The 19,933-nt window shown below is 43.2% G+C and overlaps 1 protein-coding gene across 1 annotated transcript in view; it reads right to left on the bottom strand.

The window, feature by feature from the left end:
• The window catches only part of LOC147901170 (ketose-bisphosphate aldolase class-II family protein), a 386,949-nt gene that overhangs the window by 84,391 nt on the left and 282,625 nt on the right, over positions 1-19,933 (bottom strand). Inside the window, exons 35-36 of the mRNA XM_087375500.1 lie at positions 1,875-1,960; positions 1,684-1,794 (exon numbers count right to left, since the gene is read on the bottom strand). Coding sequence (XP_087231626.1) covers positions 1,684-1,794; positions 1,875-1,960 — 197 coding nt within the window. The remainder of the gene's footprint in view (positions 1-1,683; positions 1,795-1,874; positions 1,961-19,933) is intronic.

Here is a 19,933-nt window from a genome sequence, read left to right on the forward strand (position 1 = left end):
TGGGATTTCATGGTTCTGTAGCATCTTGTGGAGCTTTGTCGCATTGAAACTGCTCCTACTTCTCAGTATAGAGTCCCACCTGCATCGGTGGACACATGTTGGGAGATTATTGCTAGCATTACTGACTGACACATTTGGAGATCCAGATGTACAGGTGGTTTAGATGGCACCTAAGTCCACCTTACTCATACCATGGCTATCATCGTGAAAGATGTTGTACGCACCTTAGCGGCCATTTGGTCTGGGTTGCAAGGATCTTCGAGATCTACTTCGGCTAGGAGAACATGTTTTCTTAGAGAGGAAGTACTTTCTTAGAGAAGACGTTTTTGTGGAGAGGCAGTTCTTTCTTCTCTGAGTTTCTTACTGGCCTGATGTGGCAGTTTCAGCCACAGTCTTGGTTTCTTTTAGGATTTGCATATCCTTAGACATTTTTAGAGGCCCTTCATTTCTCATGCTCTGTGGGATGTATCTCAATTCTCTGCCTTGAGTCCTTTTCTTGTAGTTGTTTATTTCATACTTAATAGAAGTCTTTTTCACGCGGGGGTAGGGGGGGGGGGGGGGGGGGGAGAATTTGTAGATGTCTTCATCTGCTGGGTCAAGATACACATAGAGAGAGTGTAATGCACAACAAAAATATCAAAATGACAGAAATAAAGAGAGCATAGTAGTTAAAGGAAGAGCAACAGCACAAGGTGAAGCTGGAGCAGAAAGGACACAAAAAATGATCGAGGATCTCAACATGCAGACTAGAGAAATACGAGATGTGAGAGTGATGTGAATGAAAGAACAAACAAAGAAAGAGAAGAATTGAAAAAAACGTGTAGAAGATGATGATAATGCTACTTTGGGTAGGCACCAAATTGAAACTAGTTTTCACTGAAAAAGAAACAAATTCAGAACAATCAAGCTGTTGCTGCTCCCCGTCACATTGTTTCTCCCCAGCCCTTGAAGCCCTCTCCACCCATGGCCTGTGTGGAAGCTCAAGGGGGGCTTGGTGATGAATGAGACTGTGATGACAACAAACCTGCGATAGAGGGCTAACAATGGTCTGTGTATGTGGTCCGTTGTGGTCTCCTGGCAGTGGCCCTATGTCTGAAAAGAGCCACTGTAACTCCCATCGGTTGTGCCCCCAATCTAGTGAACATGGAGGGAAGATCCCCAAGCATGACTCGTGTGTCAATTCGCTACCGAGTCCGTCGTGTCATTGGCTCTAGATCTCAGCCTTGCCGACTACCCAGGATATACTAGTCCATATGAGAGAGGCAAAAGGGGAGGGGCAGGGGGGAGGCAGAAGCTGGGAGGGAGGGAGGGGAGAGAGGCGGAAGGGGAGGGGCAAGGGAAAGGTAGCAGGAGGCGGAAGGGGAGGGGAGGGGCAAGGGAGAGAGGCGGAAGGGGAGTGGTGGGGCAGAGGCAGCCGTGGGGAGGGAGGGGGAGGGGAGAGAGATGCGGAAGGGGAGGGTCAGGGAGAAGGGCAGCAACAAGGAGGGAGGGGGAGAGCAGCAGTGGGGAGAAGGGGGAGGAGGGGCAGCAGGGTGAATTCATCAAATCAGATGAGTACCCAAAGATGGTAGCCAAAAACATGACCTTAAGATTTATCGAGTAGCCACCCATTAAGTTTTGCTAGGATCAGTTATCTTGAATGGCCTGTTACACTTACCAGAGATCCAAAGGTTAGATTCTCACCTGCAGAATGGCAGGGCTCCTAGCAGCCTCTGCAGCAGCCACAACTGCTAAAACAGCCTCTAGGTTGTACACGTTAAAAGCTCCCAGTGCATATCCTCCCTGTTCTGCTTCCTGCAAAACAGAACTACTAAAAATTTATCCACCAACCAAGGAATGCCATAGAACAAAATTTTGCAAGTTCAAAATCGTACAGCCAGTAATTCTTTGGTTGATTTCCGAGGTTCACATGCCCAACTCTTCACTATCTCTGCAAGTGTGACATCGCTTCCAACATTTCCTGCAGAAGAAAAACCACAGCTCCAAGGTCAAGAGGCATTGATATTGATGATGATGACCATGACAATGACTATGTCCTAAGTTTTCTAGCATGGGTTAGGATGCTAATTTAGTCGCTCCACCCTCTTTTCTCATTGTATAGGTTTTCTATCAGTCTCATAGGCCCATCCATCTTTAGTAGACTTTAATAAACTCTCTCTCTCTCTCTCTCTCTCTGTGCAAATAGAAACAGGGGGATGGAAAAAGATGCCAAGGGAGAGTAGAATATGCCAACTATGTGATCAAGGTATGGTTGAAACAGAAGAACACATGGTAATGATATGCCCTCACTACGCACACATTAGGGAAGAGTTCAATCACCTCCTTGAGGGACATAACAAACTGGCCGATTTGCTGCATAAAGGGTCACCTTCAGCTTTAGGAACATTTGTGTATAAGCTCTTCAAGCATAGGAATCCACCTGAATCCTAGAAGGTGGTTTCTCTTTCCACCCTCCCATCTTCGGGAGGAGCTTTCATGTACTTGTGATATTGTATTGCTCAAGTCCCATAGGCCGGTTTTGGTCTTCAGAGGACGATAATATATTCTTCTTCTTCTTCTTCTTCTCTCATATCGTGACCACTTCCTTCGGATCTCAGAGGATGGATTTGTCATTCCACCAGGCTATACAGGTATCCACATGTCCCACTCACTGAGGATTGCCGTTGGCCAGCTTAGAGTCTCTTCGCATCAGCTCGAGATAGAGGCTGGTAGGATGCGACGCATGGAGGATGGACGGCGACCAGGCCGAGAGACCAGGATCTGCCCTTGTTGCACCATGGGAGAGGTGGAGTCAGAGGAGCACTTCATTTGCAGATGCCCGCTATATTATGAGCTCAGAGGTAGATTCCACTGTCTCTTCACGGATGGCTTTGGACCTCTCTCACGAGTGATGGACTACGAGGATCAACATTGCCTAGCTCTTTATGTCAGGGAGGCCACTATGCTTCGACGAGACTACCTCAGAGACCATCAGCACAGACCGGAGCGTGATAGAGCCCAGCCCGATAGAGCTCAGGCACACGCTATACCAGAGGACAGAGACCAGGAGGAGCACGAGGAGGTCAGAGCTCACACAGGACACATGCCTCCACCCTGTGGATGTACATATGAGATGGTTTGTAGACGCCGCAGGATCTTGTTACATAGGGGACATACTCGCGATCCAGGATGATGGCAACTTTTCGGAGGAGACTTACTCATGGAGATCTCGCCCCACCAGCCGCTCACCTCACCTTTGCTCAGATTTGTACTCTCATAGCAGGAGGCAGAGTCGATGGACAGGATTTCCAGTATTATTTTGGTTCTCAGACTCCGTGACACCTGGACTTGTATCTTTGCATTGGCATATTGTACTCATCCCCCCATTTTGCACCCAGGGGCGGTTTCCTTGCATCTAGTTTACTTTGTATTTAGGCTCAGATTTGACATTATGTACTTTCACTTGCATTGTATTGCGTAGCACTTAGATGATATTCGACGATGCCTCTTCTTTGTGGCACGTTGATTTTGTGCTATCTTGTATGCAGAGTTCTTGATGTCCCATGGGCCCATTTTGGCCTTTAGTGGACAATAATACACTTTCTTTCTTTCTTTCTTTCTCTCTACGTTGTATGTTTACATGGGATGCATCTTTACAGGCCTTGTTTTGTGTGAAGAACCAACTTTCTCAAGAATGCAAATGTGTGCAATGCATGCATAATTTGAATGCCGATTGGCCCTCCAATGGGGAAGAGCGCCCTCGTGAGAGTACTTGTTTCTATTTTTTACCTACATACAAGGTGTGTGAGAGAGATGGTGAATGAATGCAATGTGAATGAAGAATGCTACGTGAGATTCACAATGAAAGGGTGATACCCTTTCATTAATGTCCCTTGAGATCAATCAAGTTCCATCTTCCCATTTACACCTACCCTTAGCCTATGACCCATGCATCTACTATTCAATGCACCTTAATGCACCCTTCCCTTCCTATTGCCCCTAGGACCTAGACACGTGTGTGCACATTTTTATTAATAGAATAAGTGTCACATGTACAAATTCGATGCCGTCTGAAGCAGTGGCTCTAGCTCGACTAGTCCTATCCACTACGATGATCCACCGCCATAACAAATCGGTTGGTGTCCATCATAAATACAAATACATGTTACAACATTGGCATATAATATATAATAATGTTTTCAATGTCTACTAATCACGGATTAGTGATTTCTCTTGTCATGACACTCCCTCCTACTTGAATGGGCAGGAGTCCTCTTCTGGATCCTCTCTTGTCTCTTTCTCTTGTGTACGCTTTTCTTTTACTTCTGCATTTGCATCTCCTCTTCATAATCTGCAAATAATCTTCTCTTGGTAGTACATGATCTCTTCTGAATCAAAACTTACATCTCATCTTCAAGTTCTGGTTCCTCTTGAGGCTGAATATTCAAAATGCAGAAGTACCACTGCAGTGCCTCTTCAATATCTCTTCAAACTTAGAATCCTCTTTTGAATACTTAGCTGCTGAAATCTCTTTACAGTAACCTGTTCAATAAGCTGAAACATATTCTCAACAAACTGGTCAGTATTAAAACGATTCTCTCACCCAAATGTTTCATCGAACTAGGTAGACCTTGGCTATAGATGATTTTGCGATGGAAAACTACTTAGTCTATAGAAACTATAGACCTTCAACTTCTTTTTCCCACTCTTATATTTCAGCCCTATTCATCCTATCAAACGCTCTACACCGAGGAGAAAAATATTTATTCTTTGTCCATACTCTACAATGAATATGCCTACTCTCTATTCAGTTCACACATCCATACAGCAGTGTTGGCTAAATGGGTAGCATTTACTCTTGGTTCTATGTGTTGAGAGTTCACGCTCAACATCATGTGATCATGTGTGCATAGCACCATCATGTGATCATATGTGCATAGCACTAACCTTATAGAGTGCTATAAAGGAAAGGGTTAGATCCCCTAATCCTAACCCTAAATGGGTTTGTATATATTCTATTTTTTCAACTAAATCTAGTGTACAGTTAGTCATTTGTGGTGTGCTCTCTAGCTGTGCCCTCTCTCCTCATCTCCACTCTTCTCCTCTCCCCTCTTCATATTTTGCCATGGTATCAGAGCATGGTTCTACCTTTCGCTGAGGCACCATCCTCCTTGTGAGAGTGAGATAGTGATTGAGAGATCGAGAGAGATTGAGTGTTCCATTCTCTTCCGTTGAGAGAAAATTTCCGTTCATTGGGAGGAAAAGTTTCCGTCCATATTTCCGTTCATTCTATGTGTGATTTCTTCATGAGAGATTGAGAGATTTCTGATAATCTCCTTTGCTCATTCCAGGACATTTCTGTCCATTGCAGTTCTTGTGGGGGAGAAAGAGAGACAGTTTCAGTTTATTCCATTGAAAGCGAAAGAGAGTGATCTTCTTTGAGAAGTTCATGAGAGAAATGTCCTCATAAGAGAGATGGTTAAGGTTCATTCTGTGAGGTCTTCTTGTTAATGTTAGAGATTTCCGACAGATTTTGGGTTGAGAGAGCGATAGGGAGAGAAAGAAAGGTTGAGCGTTTCTCATTCTGACATATTGAGAGAGCTTCTGTAGATGTAGCTGTATCTTCGTCGACTCTTTGCTATAGACGCCTCCTACGCAGCAGGCCTCCTGAGTGGTGGCGGGCCACCCGCTTTGAGCTCCACGACCGCTTCAACAAAAAAAAAAGCTTGGCCTTCCTTAGCCTACTGCGACACAGTTGCTCCCAAAGTTTCTTTGCCTTCAGCTCATCGACGTGCAAGCGGGCGACTACAGCCAACGGGCTGCTCACACAAGCTTATAGTAGCCAAGCTTCAACTAGCCGCCATCAACGGAAGCTTCACCAATCTCCAGCTCTTCAGCTACTCCTAATGCCACCATCTCCATCCTTTTAGCTACTCCAGATCGATCGGCTATCCTCAACGCTCTCCACAAGGCTCTCGGATCCTGGCCCTACACCTATGCCACCCTCTACGCCCTATGCCACTATAGATAAGCTTACGGGCTACACACAGCCAACCGACTCACTCACCTCCATCACGGCCGAGAGAATCTCCACGCAGTTGCAATAGCTACATCCTTCGAATTCCACCACACTCTTCTTACAAGGGAGAAGGTCGGCGTGCGGTGTTTGGCCAAGGAGTTGGGCCATGTAAACGGGATCAGGAACCCAAGTAGCATTTGTGCCATTACTGCGCATTTCTGTGCTGAGGGAGGGGTTCATTGGCGCCATTTTGACAAAATCTCACGTCGAGTGAAGGAGCCTGTCTGTCTAGAGAATCCATGGAGTAGAGAAGGCATTTCTCCACAGATCCATTGTCAGGATAACCGAGTGCCTAGAGATATGCACAGCAAGACAGAAGCTAACAACAGAGGTGCACACGTCCAGCGCTCGCCACATAACAAAGGCCCCTACGCCTCCCACATCTCGGAGGACGACGTAATCTACGTGATTCCGACAGAATCTCCACAGATTTCGTTATCCCCTCCTTGTGACACGTGGCCTTATCTCAACATACTTGACCCTCAACACACCACACAAAGGTTTGATTCACCGTTTGCCATGTGGCAGACCTTATTAACCACGTCATCAAGGCATTCAGCCTGCCAACTCAACTGCCATGTATCTGGCCACGTCATCAGGGACATGTTACCTTATCTGCCATGTCATCACCAATTGCCACATCATCTGTCACGTCACCTTGTCAGCTCATCAGCCACGTCAGCACATCCACGTCAGCTGCCACATCAGCACTGCCACGTCATCACTACCACATCATCATTGCCACGTCATCTGTTGGCATCATTTGTGCCACGTCAGCAGAGGCTTCACTGACACACCTCTTGCTAGGCACAGTGCCACATCATCACTACATGTGACCCACAGTGACACATCATCATTGAGCACATTTGCACTCCTTTTGCCCCTCCACCTAGATCAACTCGTATCTCTTGATCCAGGAAGAATTTGAGGGCGCTTCAAAAAGGAAAGTCACTCGTTTTTTCGTGCTCTACGCGCTCGTCACATCATGCGCATATTTCGGCACAAGTTACACTCACATTTTAGCCTCATCGACAAAACCACTTCCTTCACGCACATTTGCCTCTACATCGACGCATCTGACCCAACACTTAAAAAGAACAAAAGAAAATGAATTATTTGCTGTTCTTTCATTGCTCGACGGTTGGTATAGATCTAGATCAGGGTAGACTAGATCGTCATAGAGGGGACGCTTTGAATTTTTCCAAGTTGCCAATCTAAGCCATGTCTGAAATCTTGGCTAGCATTTCCTCTTGGCAGATTTGGAGAGCCAGATGTACAGAGGCCTTGGATGGCACCTAGATACACCCTTCACAGGTGTTCACGGCTATTTGGACTGACACAGTTCACACTTTGATAGCCATTTGGGCTAGCATGCAGGGCCCTTCTAGAAGGATTGTTTTTCTTCGAGTTTGGAAGGGTTCTCCCTTTTTCTCGGAGGTTTCTACTGAATTGAGATGGCACTATCAGCCCCAATTCTTTCTTTTTGGCTCTTGAGCTTTTCATGCATTGCATGGTGTATCTCGTATGGAGCTTGCTCTAATGGTTTTCTTTAATACTTAATAGAAGTCTCTTTTTGGGGAAAAAAAAAAAGCCATGCCCAAAATTCCCGACTAGTACCTACTCGGAGTCAGTCCATATGCTCACATACGGTTTCACATCATTACGTTACCTGAAACTTTACGTTCATCAGTTCAGTGAGTAGACTTCAGAGAGTACAGAGGCATTGTAGATTGTTTCAGTGGGCAGATAGCACTTGATTTCACACACACATGCCACCATTGTAAAGCCTATTCGGCTATCTCACGGCATTGTGCACATCATTTCAACCTTGTAAAGCCTCTTGGCTATTCCCGGCATCATTGCCACAAGCCTTGTAATACATATCAGATTTTATATATTGCAATTCTATCTTCACCGATGATACAGAGATGGCATAGTCAGTGTATTTGCAATTGATTCATACAGAGATTTTCACGACACTTTTGAGTACATTTCTTGCACCATGTCTACAACTAGCAACCTCAATCTGGAGGCATTTGCTAAGTTAGACAACTCCAATTACAGTACATGGAAATAACGAATGGAGACCATTCTTGTACTTCAGGACAAATGGGAGTATGTCGATGGGTCTACAGCTAGACCATTGGACAATCCAGCCACCAGTAGCTCTACTCCATCTATTGTCACAGCACCAGCAACCGGATCTATAACTACACAAACAGTTTCCGCACCAGTAGCAGATCCTGCCATTGCCCGAGCTCAAGCAGAATGGGATAAGAAAGACAAGTACACCTATCACCTGATCAAGCAAAATGTGCAAGATGTCATGCTAGGACAACTCGACACAATCAAGACATCGAAAGAAGCATGTGATATGTTCGCAGCTCTCTACGAGTCCAAAAACACATCCAGGATTCTCACACTGAGAAACCAAATCAACCAGAGTTTTCGTAACAGCAGTGAAACCGGTCATGCTTATGTGCTCCGCATAAAAGACTACAACAATCAACTTGCAGTACTAGGAGAGACTATGAACCCCGCAGAAATGGTTCAAGTCATTCTAAATGGACTAGGAGAGGCATACGAGAATCTAGTCCAGAGTATTGCCATCCAACGACAAATTCCAACACTGAAAGAACTTCAGTCAATTCTACTTAGTGAAGAACTCAGGACTCAGGCCATTCAAGCACGTAAAGGTCATTCTAATGAGCAGGCATTCACAGCTTCAGATAGAAGCAGAAGCAGAGGCAGAGGCAGAGGCAGATCATATCAAAAAAGTGGTCATCATCAGCAACAAAATCAAAGTCAACATCAACATCAGCATCAGCATCAGCATCAGCCTCAGCAACATCAGAATCATCAAAGAGGAAATCATTCCAATCGAGGAAGATTTTAAGAACGAGGGAATGCACCCACCAACGTGTCGAACATTCAGTGCAACCACTGTCACAAGTTTGGACACTATGAAAGAGATTGCCGCAAGAAGCAGTATGACCAAGGCGGTCAATCCAGCAGTAACTGAGGGAATTCCTGAGGTAGAGGAAATCATCGTGGTGGACATTCTAGTCACAGTCATTTTGCAAATGAACATGGTAATATGTTTCTTGCAAGCGAGGAAATGCATCAGACTGATACAGTGTACTCAGACAGTGTACTCAGACACTGATTTCAATCCCAAAGAGAATTACAGCTATCAAGTTGACCAAGTGGAACAGGATCCTTGGTACATCGACAGCGGTGCATCATCTCACATGACAAATCATCAGGAATGGTTTAAAGAAATGAAACCATTAGAAGGTCAGAAAAATGTCATCTATACAACAGACAATACACCGAATCCAGTTCAAGGGACAAGCGTTATCCCTATGAACAATTTCACTAGTACGAAAGGATTAGTGAAAGATGTGCTCTATGTTCCAAAGCTCAGTAAGAACCTTTTGTCAGTAGGTCAAATGACGGAACACAATTATCGAGTCATCTTCGACGGTGATAAATGCACTATCAGAGATAAATCCAAAAGATGTCAGCTAGTAGCAAAAGGTGTCAAGGAAGGACGCTTATACAGAATGCTAGCTACAGTACTAGATAAGCATGCCATGTCAGCTCAACCGCAACAGACGCCACTATTTGCAAAATGGCACAAAAGATATGGTCATGTCAACTTCAAGTACTTGTTAGATCTCAGGAATCAGAATATGGCAATTGGGATTCCGAAGCTACAGTTTCTTGGAAAATTTTGTGAAGCATGCTGCTTCAGCAAACAAAAGTGAACCAACTTTGTCAGAACTACTTCTCGTGCACGAGGTATTCTTGATTTGATACATACATATGTATGGGGTTATGCCTAGACCCGCAACATCAATGGTTCACTTTACTACTTGACTTTCATCGACGACTACAACAGATATTGTTGGGTCTACTTTTTGAAAGAGAAATCTGAAGTGTTTTTAAGATTTCAAGAATTCAAAGCCATGATAGAAAACTAGACAGGCAGAAAAATCAAGGTCATGAGATTAGATAGAGGAGGTGAATACATGTCTTCAGCATTCATGAACTTTTGCAGAAATCATGGCATTCGAAGACAATTCACATGTGCGGATACTCCTCAGCAGAATACAAGAGCTGAAAGGAAGAATGGGACTTTAGTAGACAGTGCTAGAGCAATGCTTAGTGAAAAGCATCTTCCGAATTAATATTGGGCAGAAGCAATAGCCACTGCAAACTATTTGCTTAATCGGCTTCCTACCGAACCGATACAGGGTATGACTCCTTATGAAGCATTCACTGGACACAAGCCACACATTGGGCATCTCCGCATATTTGGTTGCATAGCATATGCCCACATACATGATGATCATCGCAGGAAATTGGATGCGAAGTCACGCAAATGCACCATGGTTGGCTACAGTAAAGAAAGCAAAGCATACAAATTGTATGATCCCATCAACCGCAAGGTCATTATCTCCAGAGATATAATCTTTGATGAGGAATCAGGATGGAAAACCTCACCTACACAAGAGATAGAAGCATCGACTTCACAGTCATCTACAGAACAAGTTGATGAAGAAGAGCAAGAAATGCCAGCAACACCCCAAGCAGAGCCACAGCAGCTCAGACGGTCTACTAGGGAAAGCAGACCACCAACCAGATTGACATATGCTCAGAAAGGCAAAGCAATTCAGGTGGAAACCACCAACTATGCTCTTATGACTACCATCATGGCTACAGAAGAACCAGTGTACTTTCAAGACGCAGTAGAAAAGCCAGAATGGCCAACTGCTATGAATGAAGAAATAAATGCTTTGTATAAGAGTAATACTTGGAAATTATGCGACCTTCCATGAGGAAAGAAGACCATAGCAAACAATGGGTATACAAAGTGAAGTATAATCTAGATGGCAGTATTCAGAGATACAAAGCCAGACTAGTTGCAAAAGGATTTGCACAACAATATGGTCAGGACTATGATGAGACTTATGCTCTAGTAGCAAAGATGGATTCCATACGGTTCTTGATATCATTAATGACCCTCAGCAAATGGAATGTGTATCAGCTCGATGTTAAGAATGCATTTCTCAATGGTTATCTAGACGAGGAAGTCTACATGCAACAACCAGCAGGTTATGTTGAACCAGGAAATGAGAATAAGGTTTGCCATCTCAAGAAAAGTCTCTACGGCTTAAAACAAGCACCCAGAAGTTGATACAACAGAATCGACAAATATTTTGCTGATCTGGGATAAATGAAGTCCAATGCAGATCATACTCTCTACCACAAAGTTCAAGGGGAAGACATTACTATTGCACTTTTGTATGTAGATGATCTGATCGTGACAGGAAGCAAGGATAGCTTCATCAGAAAACTGAAACAAGACTTATCTGCAGAGTTCAACATGAAAGTTCTTGGACTTATGCACTATTGTCTTGGAATTGAGTTCTGGAGAGATTCAAATAGCACATTCATGAGTCAGCTCAAGTATGTTGACAGTCTCCTGAAGAAGTTTCATATGGCAGATTGCAAGATTGAAGCCACTCCCATGGAACAGAGTTTGAAACTTACTAAAGATTTAGAAAAGCCTACAGTCAATGACAGATACTATAGGCAGCTCATCAGATCTCTTATATATCTGACAATCACACGACCAGATATTTGTTATGCAGTAAGCTCACTAGCACAGTTTATGGCAAATCCAAAACAGTCTCATTGGAATGCAGCCAAAAGAGTCTTGAGATACATTAGAGGTACAAGACACTTTGGGATAGAATACAGAGGAAGTCATCCACGGTTGCATGGATACTGTGACAGTGACTATGCCGTAGATCATGAGACCAAGAGATCGACACAGGGATATGTATTTTTTCTTGGTCAAGGTGCTATATCATGGTTGTCAAACAAACAGCCAACTTTTTCTTTGTCTTTGACTGAAGCAGAATATAGAGCACTCACTACAGGTGCATGTGAGGCTATATGGCTCAGAAAACTATTGTCAGAAACAGATTACTTTGATGAGTCAAAGCCAACAACAATATACTGTGATAATTAATCGGCTCAAGCATTGGCCAAAAATCCAGTATATCACTCCAGGACAAAGCATATTGATGTCAGAGAGCACTTCATTAGAGAAAGAGTGTTACTTGGTGACATCGCACTGCAGCATTGTGATAGCAAAGAGAATGTTGCAGTCATCTTTACCAAACCACTCGGTAAAGAGCTATTCGAAATCTTTACCAAACCACTCGGTAAAGAGCTATTCGAAAAACACCTACTAGCTCTTGGTTTGACGCAAAGGAAGGACATTCCCATTAAAGAGGTGTGATGGAATGTAATGCTCAATCCTTCTTCGATTCCCCAGAATCATCATCTTGAGGGAAGGCCTACTTCATGATGTTGATCTTGAGGGAAGGTGTTGAGAGTTCACGCTCAACATCATGTGATCATGTGTGCATAGCACCATCATGTGATCATATGTACATAGCACTAACCTTATAGAGTGCTATAAAGAGAAGGGTTAGATCCCGTAACCCTAACCCTAAATGGGTTTGTATATATTCTATTTTTTCAACTAAATCTAGTGTACAGTTAGTCATTTGTGGTGTGCTCTCTAGCTGTGCCCTCTCTCCTCATCTCCACTCTTCTCCTCTCCCCTCTTCATATTTTGTCACTATGTTCATCGTAGAGTCCTAAGATGAGGAGGTAGAAGCCTCACCCTCTTGCTTGGATGCTTTGCCTTTCCCTTTTACAGAATTAGTTTTGGTAATTTTAGCTAATAGAGTAGGACATTTATGCCATGGATGCCCTAGCTTATGTTTCTTACATCCGAAACATTTACCCTCCTTAATTAGCTTTTTCTTCTCATCGTCAGTTATGGAAGGAAATGGTATCCATCCAGGATGTGATTGGCTGTTAACATTTTGTACAATAGCTTTCTCCTTTCCTTTGTTGAAGGGTTTACAAGGATTCAATTTCCTCTCAACAATCTCAGCCAATTTAGTGAGGTCTTTCAAGGTGGTTGGGTTGAACATTTCAAGCTCGTACCTCACTTTTGGGGTTAGGGCTGCTAAATACTTCTTCCTTCTATCATTCTCGCTCTTCTTAGGTAACTCTAAAGAGAGTTTCTAGAACCTAGCTGTAAATTCAGAGTTACTCTTGTTATCGAATCGCCTGAACCTTTCCCAGCGGAAGGTCGATTCTTCTTCATGCCTCGGAGGCATGAAAGTGGACTTAAGTTGCTCTACAAATTTGGACCATTAAAGAATAGGCTCTTTTCCCGTTTGTGATAAGAACCACCACACTAAAGCATCGTTTTGTAAATGCAGTGTGGCAAGAGCAAGCTTCTCGTGGTCAGTCTTATCTTGATGGGCAAAATATAGCTCAAAATGGCGAATCCAATTGAGGATTTTATCTACCTTTCTTACTCCATCATACTTTGGGGATTCTATTCTCTCTCGAGGTTGAAATTTGGCTCTCTTTGAGGGGGTACCTAAGTCTTCATTCCCAAAATTCAGCACTCTCTTAGTCCCAAATTTTGTCATAATGGACTATTCAATCATATGGTTAAGCTGAGAAACCAACTTTATCAACAGGAGACTCCTCTCTCCCTCTTGCACTTGGATTATAATCCATATGTATGGGATTTTGAGTTAAAGGCATAAACTCAGCGCCTTGCTCTTGGATGAACTCATTTCTACCTTCATTTCTGAAGGAAATCTCCCTATCAAGAGATTCTTGAAGGAGAGATGAAGGTAATTCTATGCGTGGGTTATCATACTCAATATGTGTGTAACTCTCATCTACATTATCCTCTTCAAGAGGAGGTGATGGTGTTCTCTCCCTATCTCCTTCTGGTGGTGGAGGAAAAAGGAAAAGTTCATTATTAAATATCTCTTCTCCTTCCATTCTTTCCTTTTAGTAATACAAGAGAGGAAATGACTTGCTGTAATTTCAGAAAAGGGGTTTATTTTACAGCAAAAGTCAAGTGTTGTAGAGTTGGTGGTACTTATCCGACTCCCGCTTCACTTGTGTTGAAAAACCACTTCAATTGGCCTCTTCTTCCTTCTCTTTTAAGCTTTTCTTCTTGTATTTCTGCTGTGAACTGGTGTGCTCCATTTGGGCTACTTATTTTGAGTGGATTGGAGCTCTAGATTCCATTATAGGGGGTACTCGATGGGTGGATCACCCCCTTAAAATCTTGTTCCAATCGGACTTTCCATTGGGGAGAACGGGGGGGTCTCTTTTCCCCACGGTTTAAGGGTTTTAAGGGTCCCCGTTAGGACACCCCGTTCCCTGTCCAAAGACCCAAAAACAACAGAGAAATCCCTTACCTCAGAGTTCCAGATTCAGCCCTTCCTCCAGATTTTTGTAGCCTGGCAACCCTCGTTTTCTTGCATTCAAAGAGGCCGAATTCGGAGTCTGCCGTGACTCTATTTCGAACGTTCCCTTCCTACGCACATTCCGCCCAAAGGGCCTTGCTTCGTTTGAATTTCTCAGGGGTTTCTTCCGCATTGCCTTCCGTCCTATGATCCGCTTTCGCGATTCTCTCACGCTATGCCTGCCGCACACTCTTCTGTATGCGCCACTTTCTCATGCGGCTCCCTTTCACGTTGGCTGCTGTCCCGCGCGCTTGCGCCTTGCCTCGTGCTCGCTCCTCTTCCTCTTTCCGTCCCGGTAGTGGAGGGAGATCCTCTCCAAACTCTGAAAAAAAATAACTCTCCTGGCTGTGGCTGTTCTGGAGGATCCCTGCATGCTCACCCAAATGGCCATCAGAGTGTGTACTGTGTCAGTCAAAATATTAGCCATAGTCTGGAAAGGGTGAACCTGGATACTCTCCATCGCCTCTGTACATCTAGCTCTCCAAATATGCCAAGCTGCAATGCTAGCCAAAATCTCCCAAGACGTGTCTACTGAGGCATGAGCAGCTCTGAAAGGAGTGACAGGAACATCCTGGAGGGAACACGACTCCACTGAGTGTCACCGTACAATGAAAGCTGTGGATCTAGATCATGTCCTCGAAGAACACCTGTGAGCCAGTAAGAGATAACCAAGCCACTAAACCCTAGGTCATATAGAAAGGTGCTGTATGAAAGATGCTGAAAATCCTAGCAACACCTTTCCAGATCGTCCTCGCCTGTCTGCACTCCCAAAGGCAATGCTGTAATGACTCAACTGCCATGTCACAACGAGGACAAGTAGGGTCAGCCCCGAACCTGGATCTCCATAGGTTCACTGCAATCACTCTAGACTTTATGGACAGGCAAGAACTGTAAATTCTTTAGCGATCCTATATTTTTCTTGTTTGGCTTTTTTAAGCGTTCTCTGCAGCAATCCTTCTTTGATTGCTTGCAGACGCGCAGCATAGATCATGATGTATATCTCGCATACAAGGAGATTTTCAGCTGATGTGATTTCGACTGCCTCGTTTTGAGGTTGCTACTCTAATCAATCAAAAAATTTCACTAAAAAAAAGTGTGTGTGTTTGCTTTCTTCAAGTGTTCTTTGTAGCAATCTTTTTTTGATTGCTTGCACACTCACTACATCATTCATGATGTATATTTAGCATACATAGACATTTTCAGCTGACGTAATTTCTAGCTCCTCGCTTTAAGGTGGCTTTCTTGTAATATAAACAATCATGGCTTTCACTAAAAAAAAAGTGTGTGTGTGTGTGTGTGTGTGTTCGCTACTGGGCACACTAGACTCTATGGAAGGATGGAAATCATAGACTAGTAATATAAACAATCATGGATTTCACTAAAAAAAATGTGTGTGTGTGTGTATTCTGATCTGTTTTTTGTTTGGGTTCGCTACTGGGCACACTGAACTCTATAGAAGGATGGAAATCATAGAGACTTTGGTGATCCAACCTTTCCACTTTTTCCTTTCTTCAAGCACTCTCTACAGCAATCTTTCTATGATTGCTTGCAAATTAAGTACATAGATCATGATATGTACCTATCTTATACTGAGATCTTCTCATGATGTATTTTTCCACATCCCATTTTTGGGATAGTGCTTCTGCAATATAAAGCTACAAAATTTTCACACAAAAAAGCGTGTGTGTTTCTTTTGGACAGCTTTTATCATGTAGACGTATTGCTCCGGCTATTTGTGGTCGGTGTTTGGCTCCGAGGGAGTCTGTATCTCATATTTTTTGGCACTGCCCTGAGACACGGGACTTCTTGGGCATCCTCCGGTAGAGATTTCCTCAAGCTTCTTTCGGGAAGCTTTTCTTGGTCTTTGGGATATATCCTCAATGGCTGTTATTTGAGTTGTTCTTTACCTGAACTCACTACTGGACACTCTAGAATCTCTGGAAAGATAGAAACCACAGAGTCTTTGGTGATCCTATATTTTCAACTTTCGTTTTCTTTCATCGTTCTTTGCAGCAATCGCTCTTTGATTGTCTGCAAACTCACTACATAGACTATGATGTATATTTGTCCTACACGTTTTCTGGAAAAAATATTTGTCCTACACGGAGATTTTCTCTTGATGTACTTTTCAGCTTCCCAGCTTTGGGATAGCTACCTTGTGATATAAAGCATTCAGAGTTTTCACCCCCCCCCCCTCCCCCCCCCAAGAAAAAAGAAAAAGAAAAAAAGTGTGTTTGTTTCTTTTGGGAAGTTTTTTTTGGCTTTTTTGGATTCATGCACCTAGACAGAAGTTTGATTTATTTTTCACTTGGGTTCACTACTGGGCACTCTAGACTCTATGGAAAGACAGAAATCATAGTCTTTGGTGATCCTACTTTTTCTATTTTCTCTTTTTTCAGGCACTCCTTGCAGCAATCTTTCTATGATTGTCTGCAAACTCAGTACATAGACTCTGATGTATACTTGTTATATTGAGATTTTCTCTTGATGTATTTTGGCACATCCCATTTTGTGATAGTGACTCTGTAATATAAAGCAACACAAATTTCCACCAAAAAAATTTGTGTGTGTGTGTGTGTGTGAAGTCTTTTTGACTTTTTGGAATTCACCCACCCAAACCAGAGTTTGATCTTTATTTCACTTGGGTTTGCTACTGGGCAATCTGGACTCTATAGAAGGACATAAAATCATAGAGTCTTTTGTGATCCTACTTTCTCTACTTTCTCCTTTTTTAGGCGCTCCTTACAGCAATCTCAAAAGTTTTCACACAAAAAATGTGTGTGTGTGTGTGCCAGTTCTTTTCCTAGATAGCTATCTTGTAATATAAAGCATTCAGAGTTTTCACCCCCCCAAAAAAAAAGTGTGCATGCGAGCGCGTGGTGTGCGTGTGTGCGTGTAGCCTGCGTGAGAGAGCAAGAGCTTGGTTTCTTGTTGTTTGTACAGCCTGCTTGCGTGAGAGAGCAGAAGCTTTGGTGTTTTGGTTTCTTGTCGCCCGTACAACCTCTATCCAGTCTCTGTACAATCACGTACAGCTCCCCATATAGCCTCCTTCAAGCTTTCATTTCAGCCACCGTAGAATTTTGCACACGTCCGTACAACCCAATACGGTCCCCGTACAGTCTTGTACGGCCTTGCTGTATAGCCCTGTGCTGATCTCAGATTTATCCGTATAGCCCGTTTGGAACCTTGCGCATCTGTACGTGTCTTGCGCGTCCGTACGTTTCTAATATCCGTACAGTTTGTACGATGTACATACAGTTTTCATGCAGGTTTTTTGTTTTTGCTAGCAGGCTCATTTGCTTTCCGTACAATTGTATAGTGATCGTACCAGCACGTGCCATCTCCATACAATCGTACTTTTTGTACAGCTCAATTGCTTTGGCACCATTTTTGTACAAGTTCTCCTTTGCAGGGATCCCATCTTTCTCCTCCAGCCCGTTCTAGATTTTTCGAAAAAGGTTTTCACAGCTCATCATGTGGCTGATTATGCCTATGAGAAAACTTTTGACAAAGATCGCTTGGGACAGCACAAGAAACAGAAGCAGTTTGAGGGTCAAGATGACCTTGTTCATGACTCCTTCGAAGGAAAATTGGTTTACGTTGTTATGAATGAGGGCTTCAAAGATACACACAAAGCATGGAAAGATTCAGCCCCTACTGTGGGCCTCATGGTTGATGTGGATGATATAGTGAATCCTGTTAGGGATTATGCTCAGCATGCTGTCATTATTTTCTTTCCAGGTTGTATGCCATTTGCTGCAGATGTTGGAAAATGGTTAACTGGGACACTTGGAGGAACCTTTGTCCACAAGGTACATTATGCAGCAAGGGCTTTTTTAAAGTTAATTATGACATATGAGGTTCTGATCATGCTCCTCTTTAGTTGAGGATCTCCTTTCATGATAGTCCAGTTGATCGCTTGTCACACAGGAGACTCCTCACTGTGAATAACAGCTATCTAGCACATGATTGCTATAAAGAGATGGTTTTGAATGCCTATCAGCCTCTATCGGGTCGTATTGATATGGATTATGCATGGGATGCATTTGTGTTTCGCATGCAATCAGTGATTCGTGACTATGGCAAAGAATACATGAAGGCATTGAGACAGACTGTTGCTAGAGCCAAAGACACTTGTCAATTTTTGACTGAGTTAAGTCAGTTTCAGCCTTTGAAAATGCAGTTTTATGTCAGGCCAGATATTGTTTGCAAAGCAATGATCACAGGAAAATTATTAAATGGAAGACAAGAGCAAGACAGAGAGACTTTCTTGACAAAGGTTGCTCCTCAAAGAAATTTTTTAAGAGTCTGCACTACAAGAGACAGTGTGCAAATATTTGCAGAACTCGGATGCCTGATGGTATTTGGACTTCCTCTAGAGCCCAACTTGCTATTACTGCCTGTGTGGATCATTTTTCAAAGCGATTTCGGACAGCTGATCCATCTTCTCCATCAGTTATTACAGCATGTTTCTCCTATTCTCTCTCCTCAGCAAGCTCTAGATTTGGAAGGTTTATTCACTGAAATTGAATTATTGGATGCGGTAAAATCTTGTGGCAGATGGAAATCTCCCGAATGGGATGGTCTTACAGTTGAATTTTTCATTGCATTCTAGGATATCCTCAAGTCCACTTTATTGGGCATGATAAACTATGCATGGGAAAAGCCATAAATGCTAGACTCATGGAAAAAAGGACTGGTCAAGCTTATTCCTAAGAAGCAGATATGTGAGTCTCTGGCTGATTGGAGGCCTATTACCCTTATGCCTATCATTTACAAGATCATCACTAAAATGGTGGTGAATCGGATTAAAGCATATTTGCATGATGGCCTTCATCTTGTACAGTATGGTTTTGTTCCTTGTAGGCACATCACTGATAATATTGCAAATGCCTATGTTGGAATAGAATATGCAAAATATACTCAGCAGGATGTTTTATTGCTACAAGTTGATATTGCTAAAGCATTTGACACAATTCAGTGGGATTTTATTTCGCAAACCATGACTGCATTGTGTTTTGGGCAAAAATTGCAGCACATTATTCATTGGCTCTACAATGACAGTAAAGCTGCTTGTATCCTGATTCCTATCTGGAGATATTTCTGAAGAGTGGATCCTTCGGTGCTCAATACGGTAGGGTTGTCCACTAAGTGCACTGTTATATGCCATAGCCACTCATCGTATGCTTCAGTATATGGATCATCTCGTCGCCTCGGGTGAGCTTCATGGTTGTGGACTTAAAAGAAGACAATTCAACCTTGCTGAATATCATGAGAGGCAAATAGAACTGAATATAAGCTACCAAAATCAATTGAACAATTCGTAGCCTAACATGAAGAGGCCATGTTGCCAATTTCCAACATTCCAGCTTTTTTTCCAGCTTGGCTACAATCCAATCAGCTTGTTGGCGACGTGTAACCGGCCAACTCAAAGGATAGCCCAAATGGCGAATCATCTGATTGGGTGGAACAGTTTCCCCCGGCCATAAAATAGCATGCCACTCTG

Source organism: Dipteris shenzhenensis, chromosome 6 (genome assembly GCF_047967505.1).
Source record: "Dipteris shenzhenensis isolate YYH24624 ecotype China chromosome 6, Dip_SZ_1.0, whole genome shotgun sequence".
In the NCBI taxonomy this organism is placed as follows: domain Eukaryota; kingdom Viridiplantae; phylum Streptophyta; class Polypodiopsida; order Gleicheniales; family Dipteridaceae; genus Dipteris; species Dipteris shenzhenensis.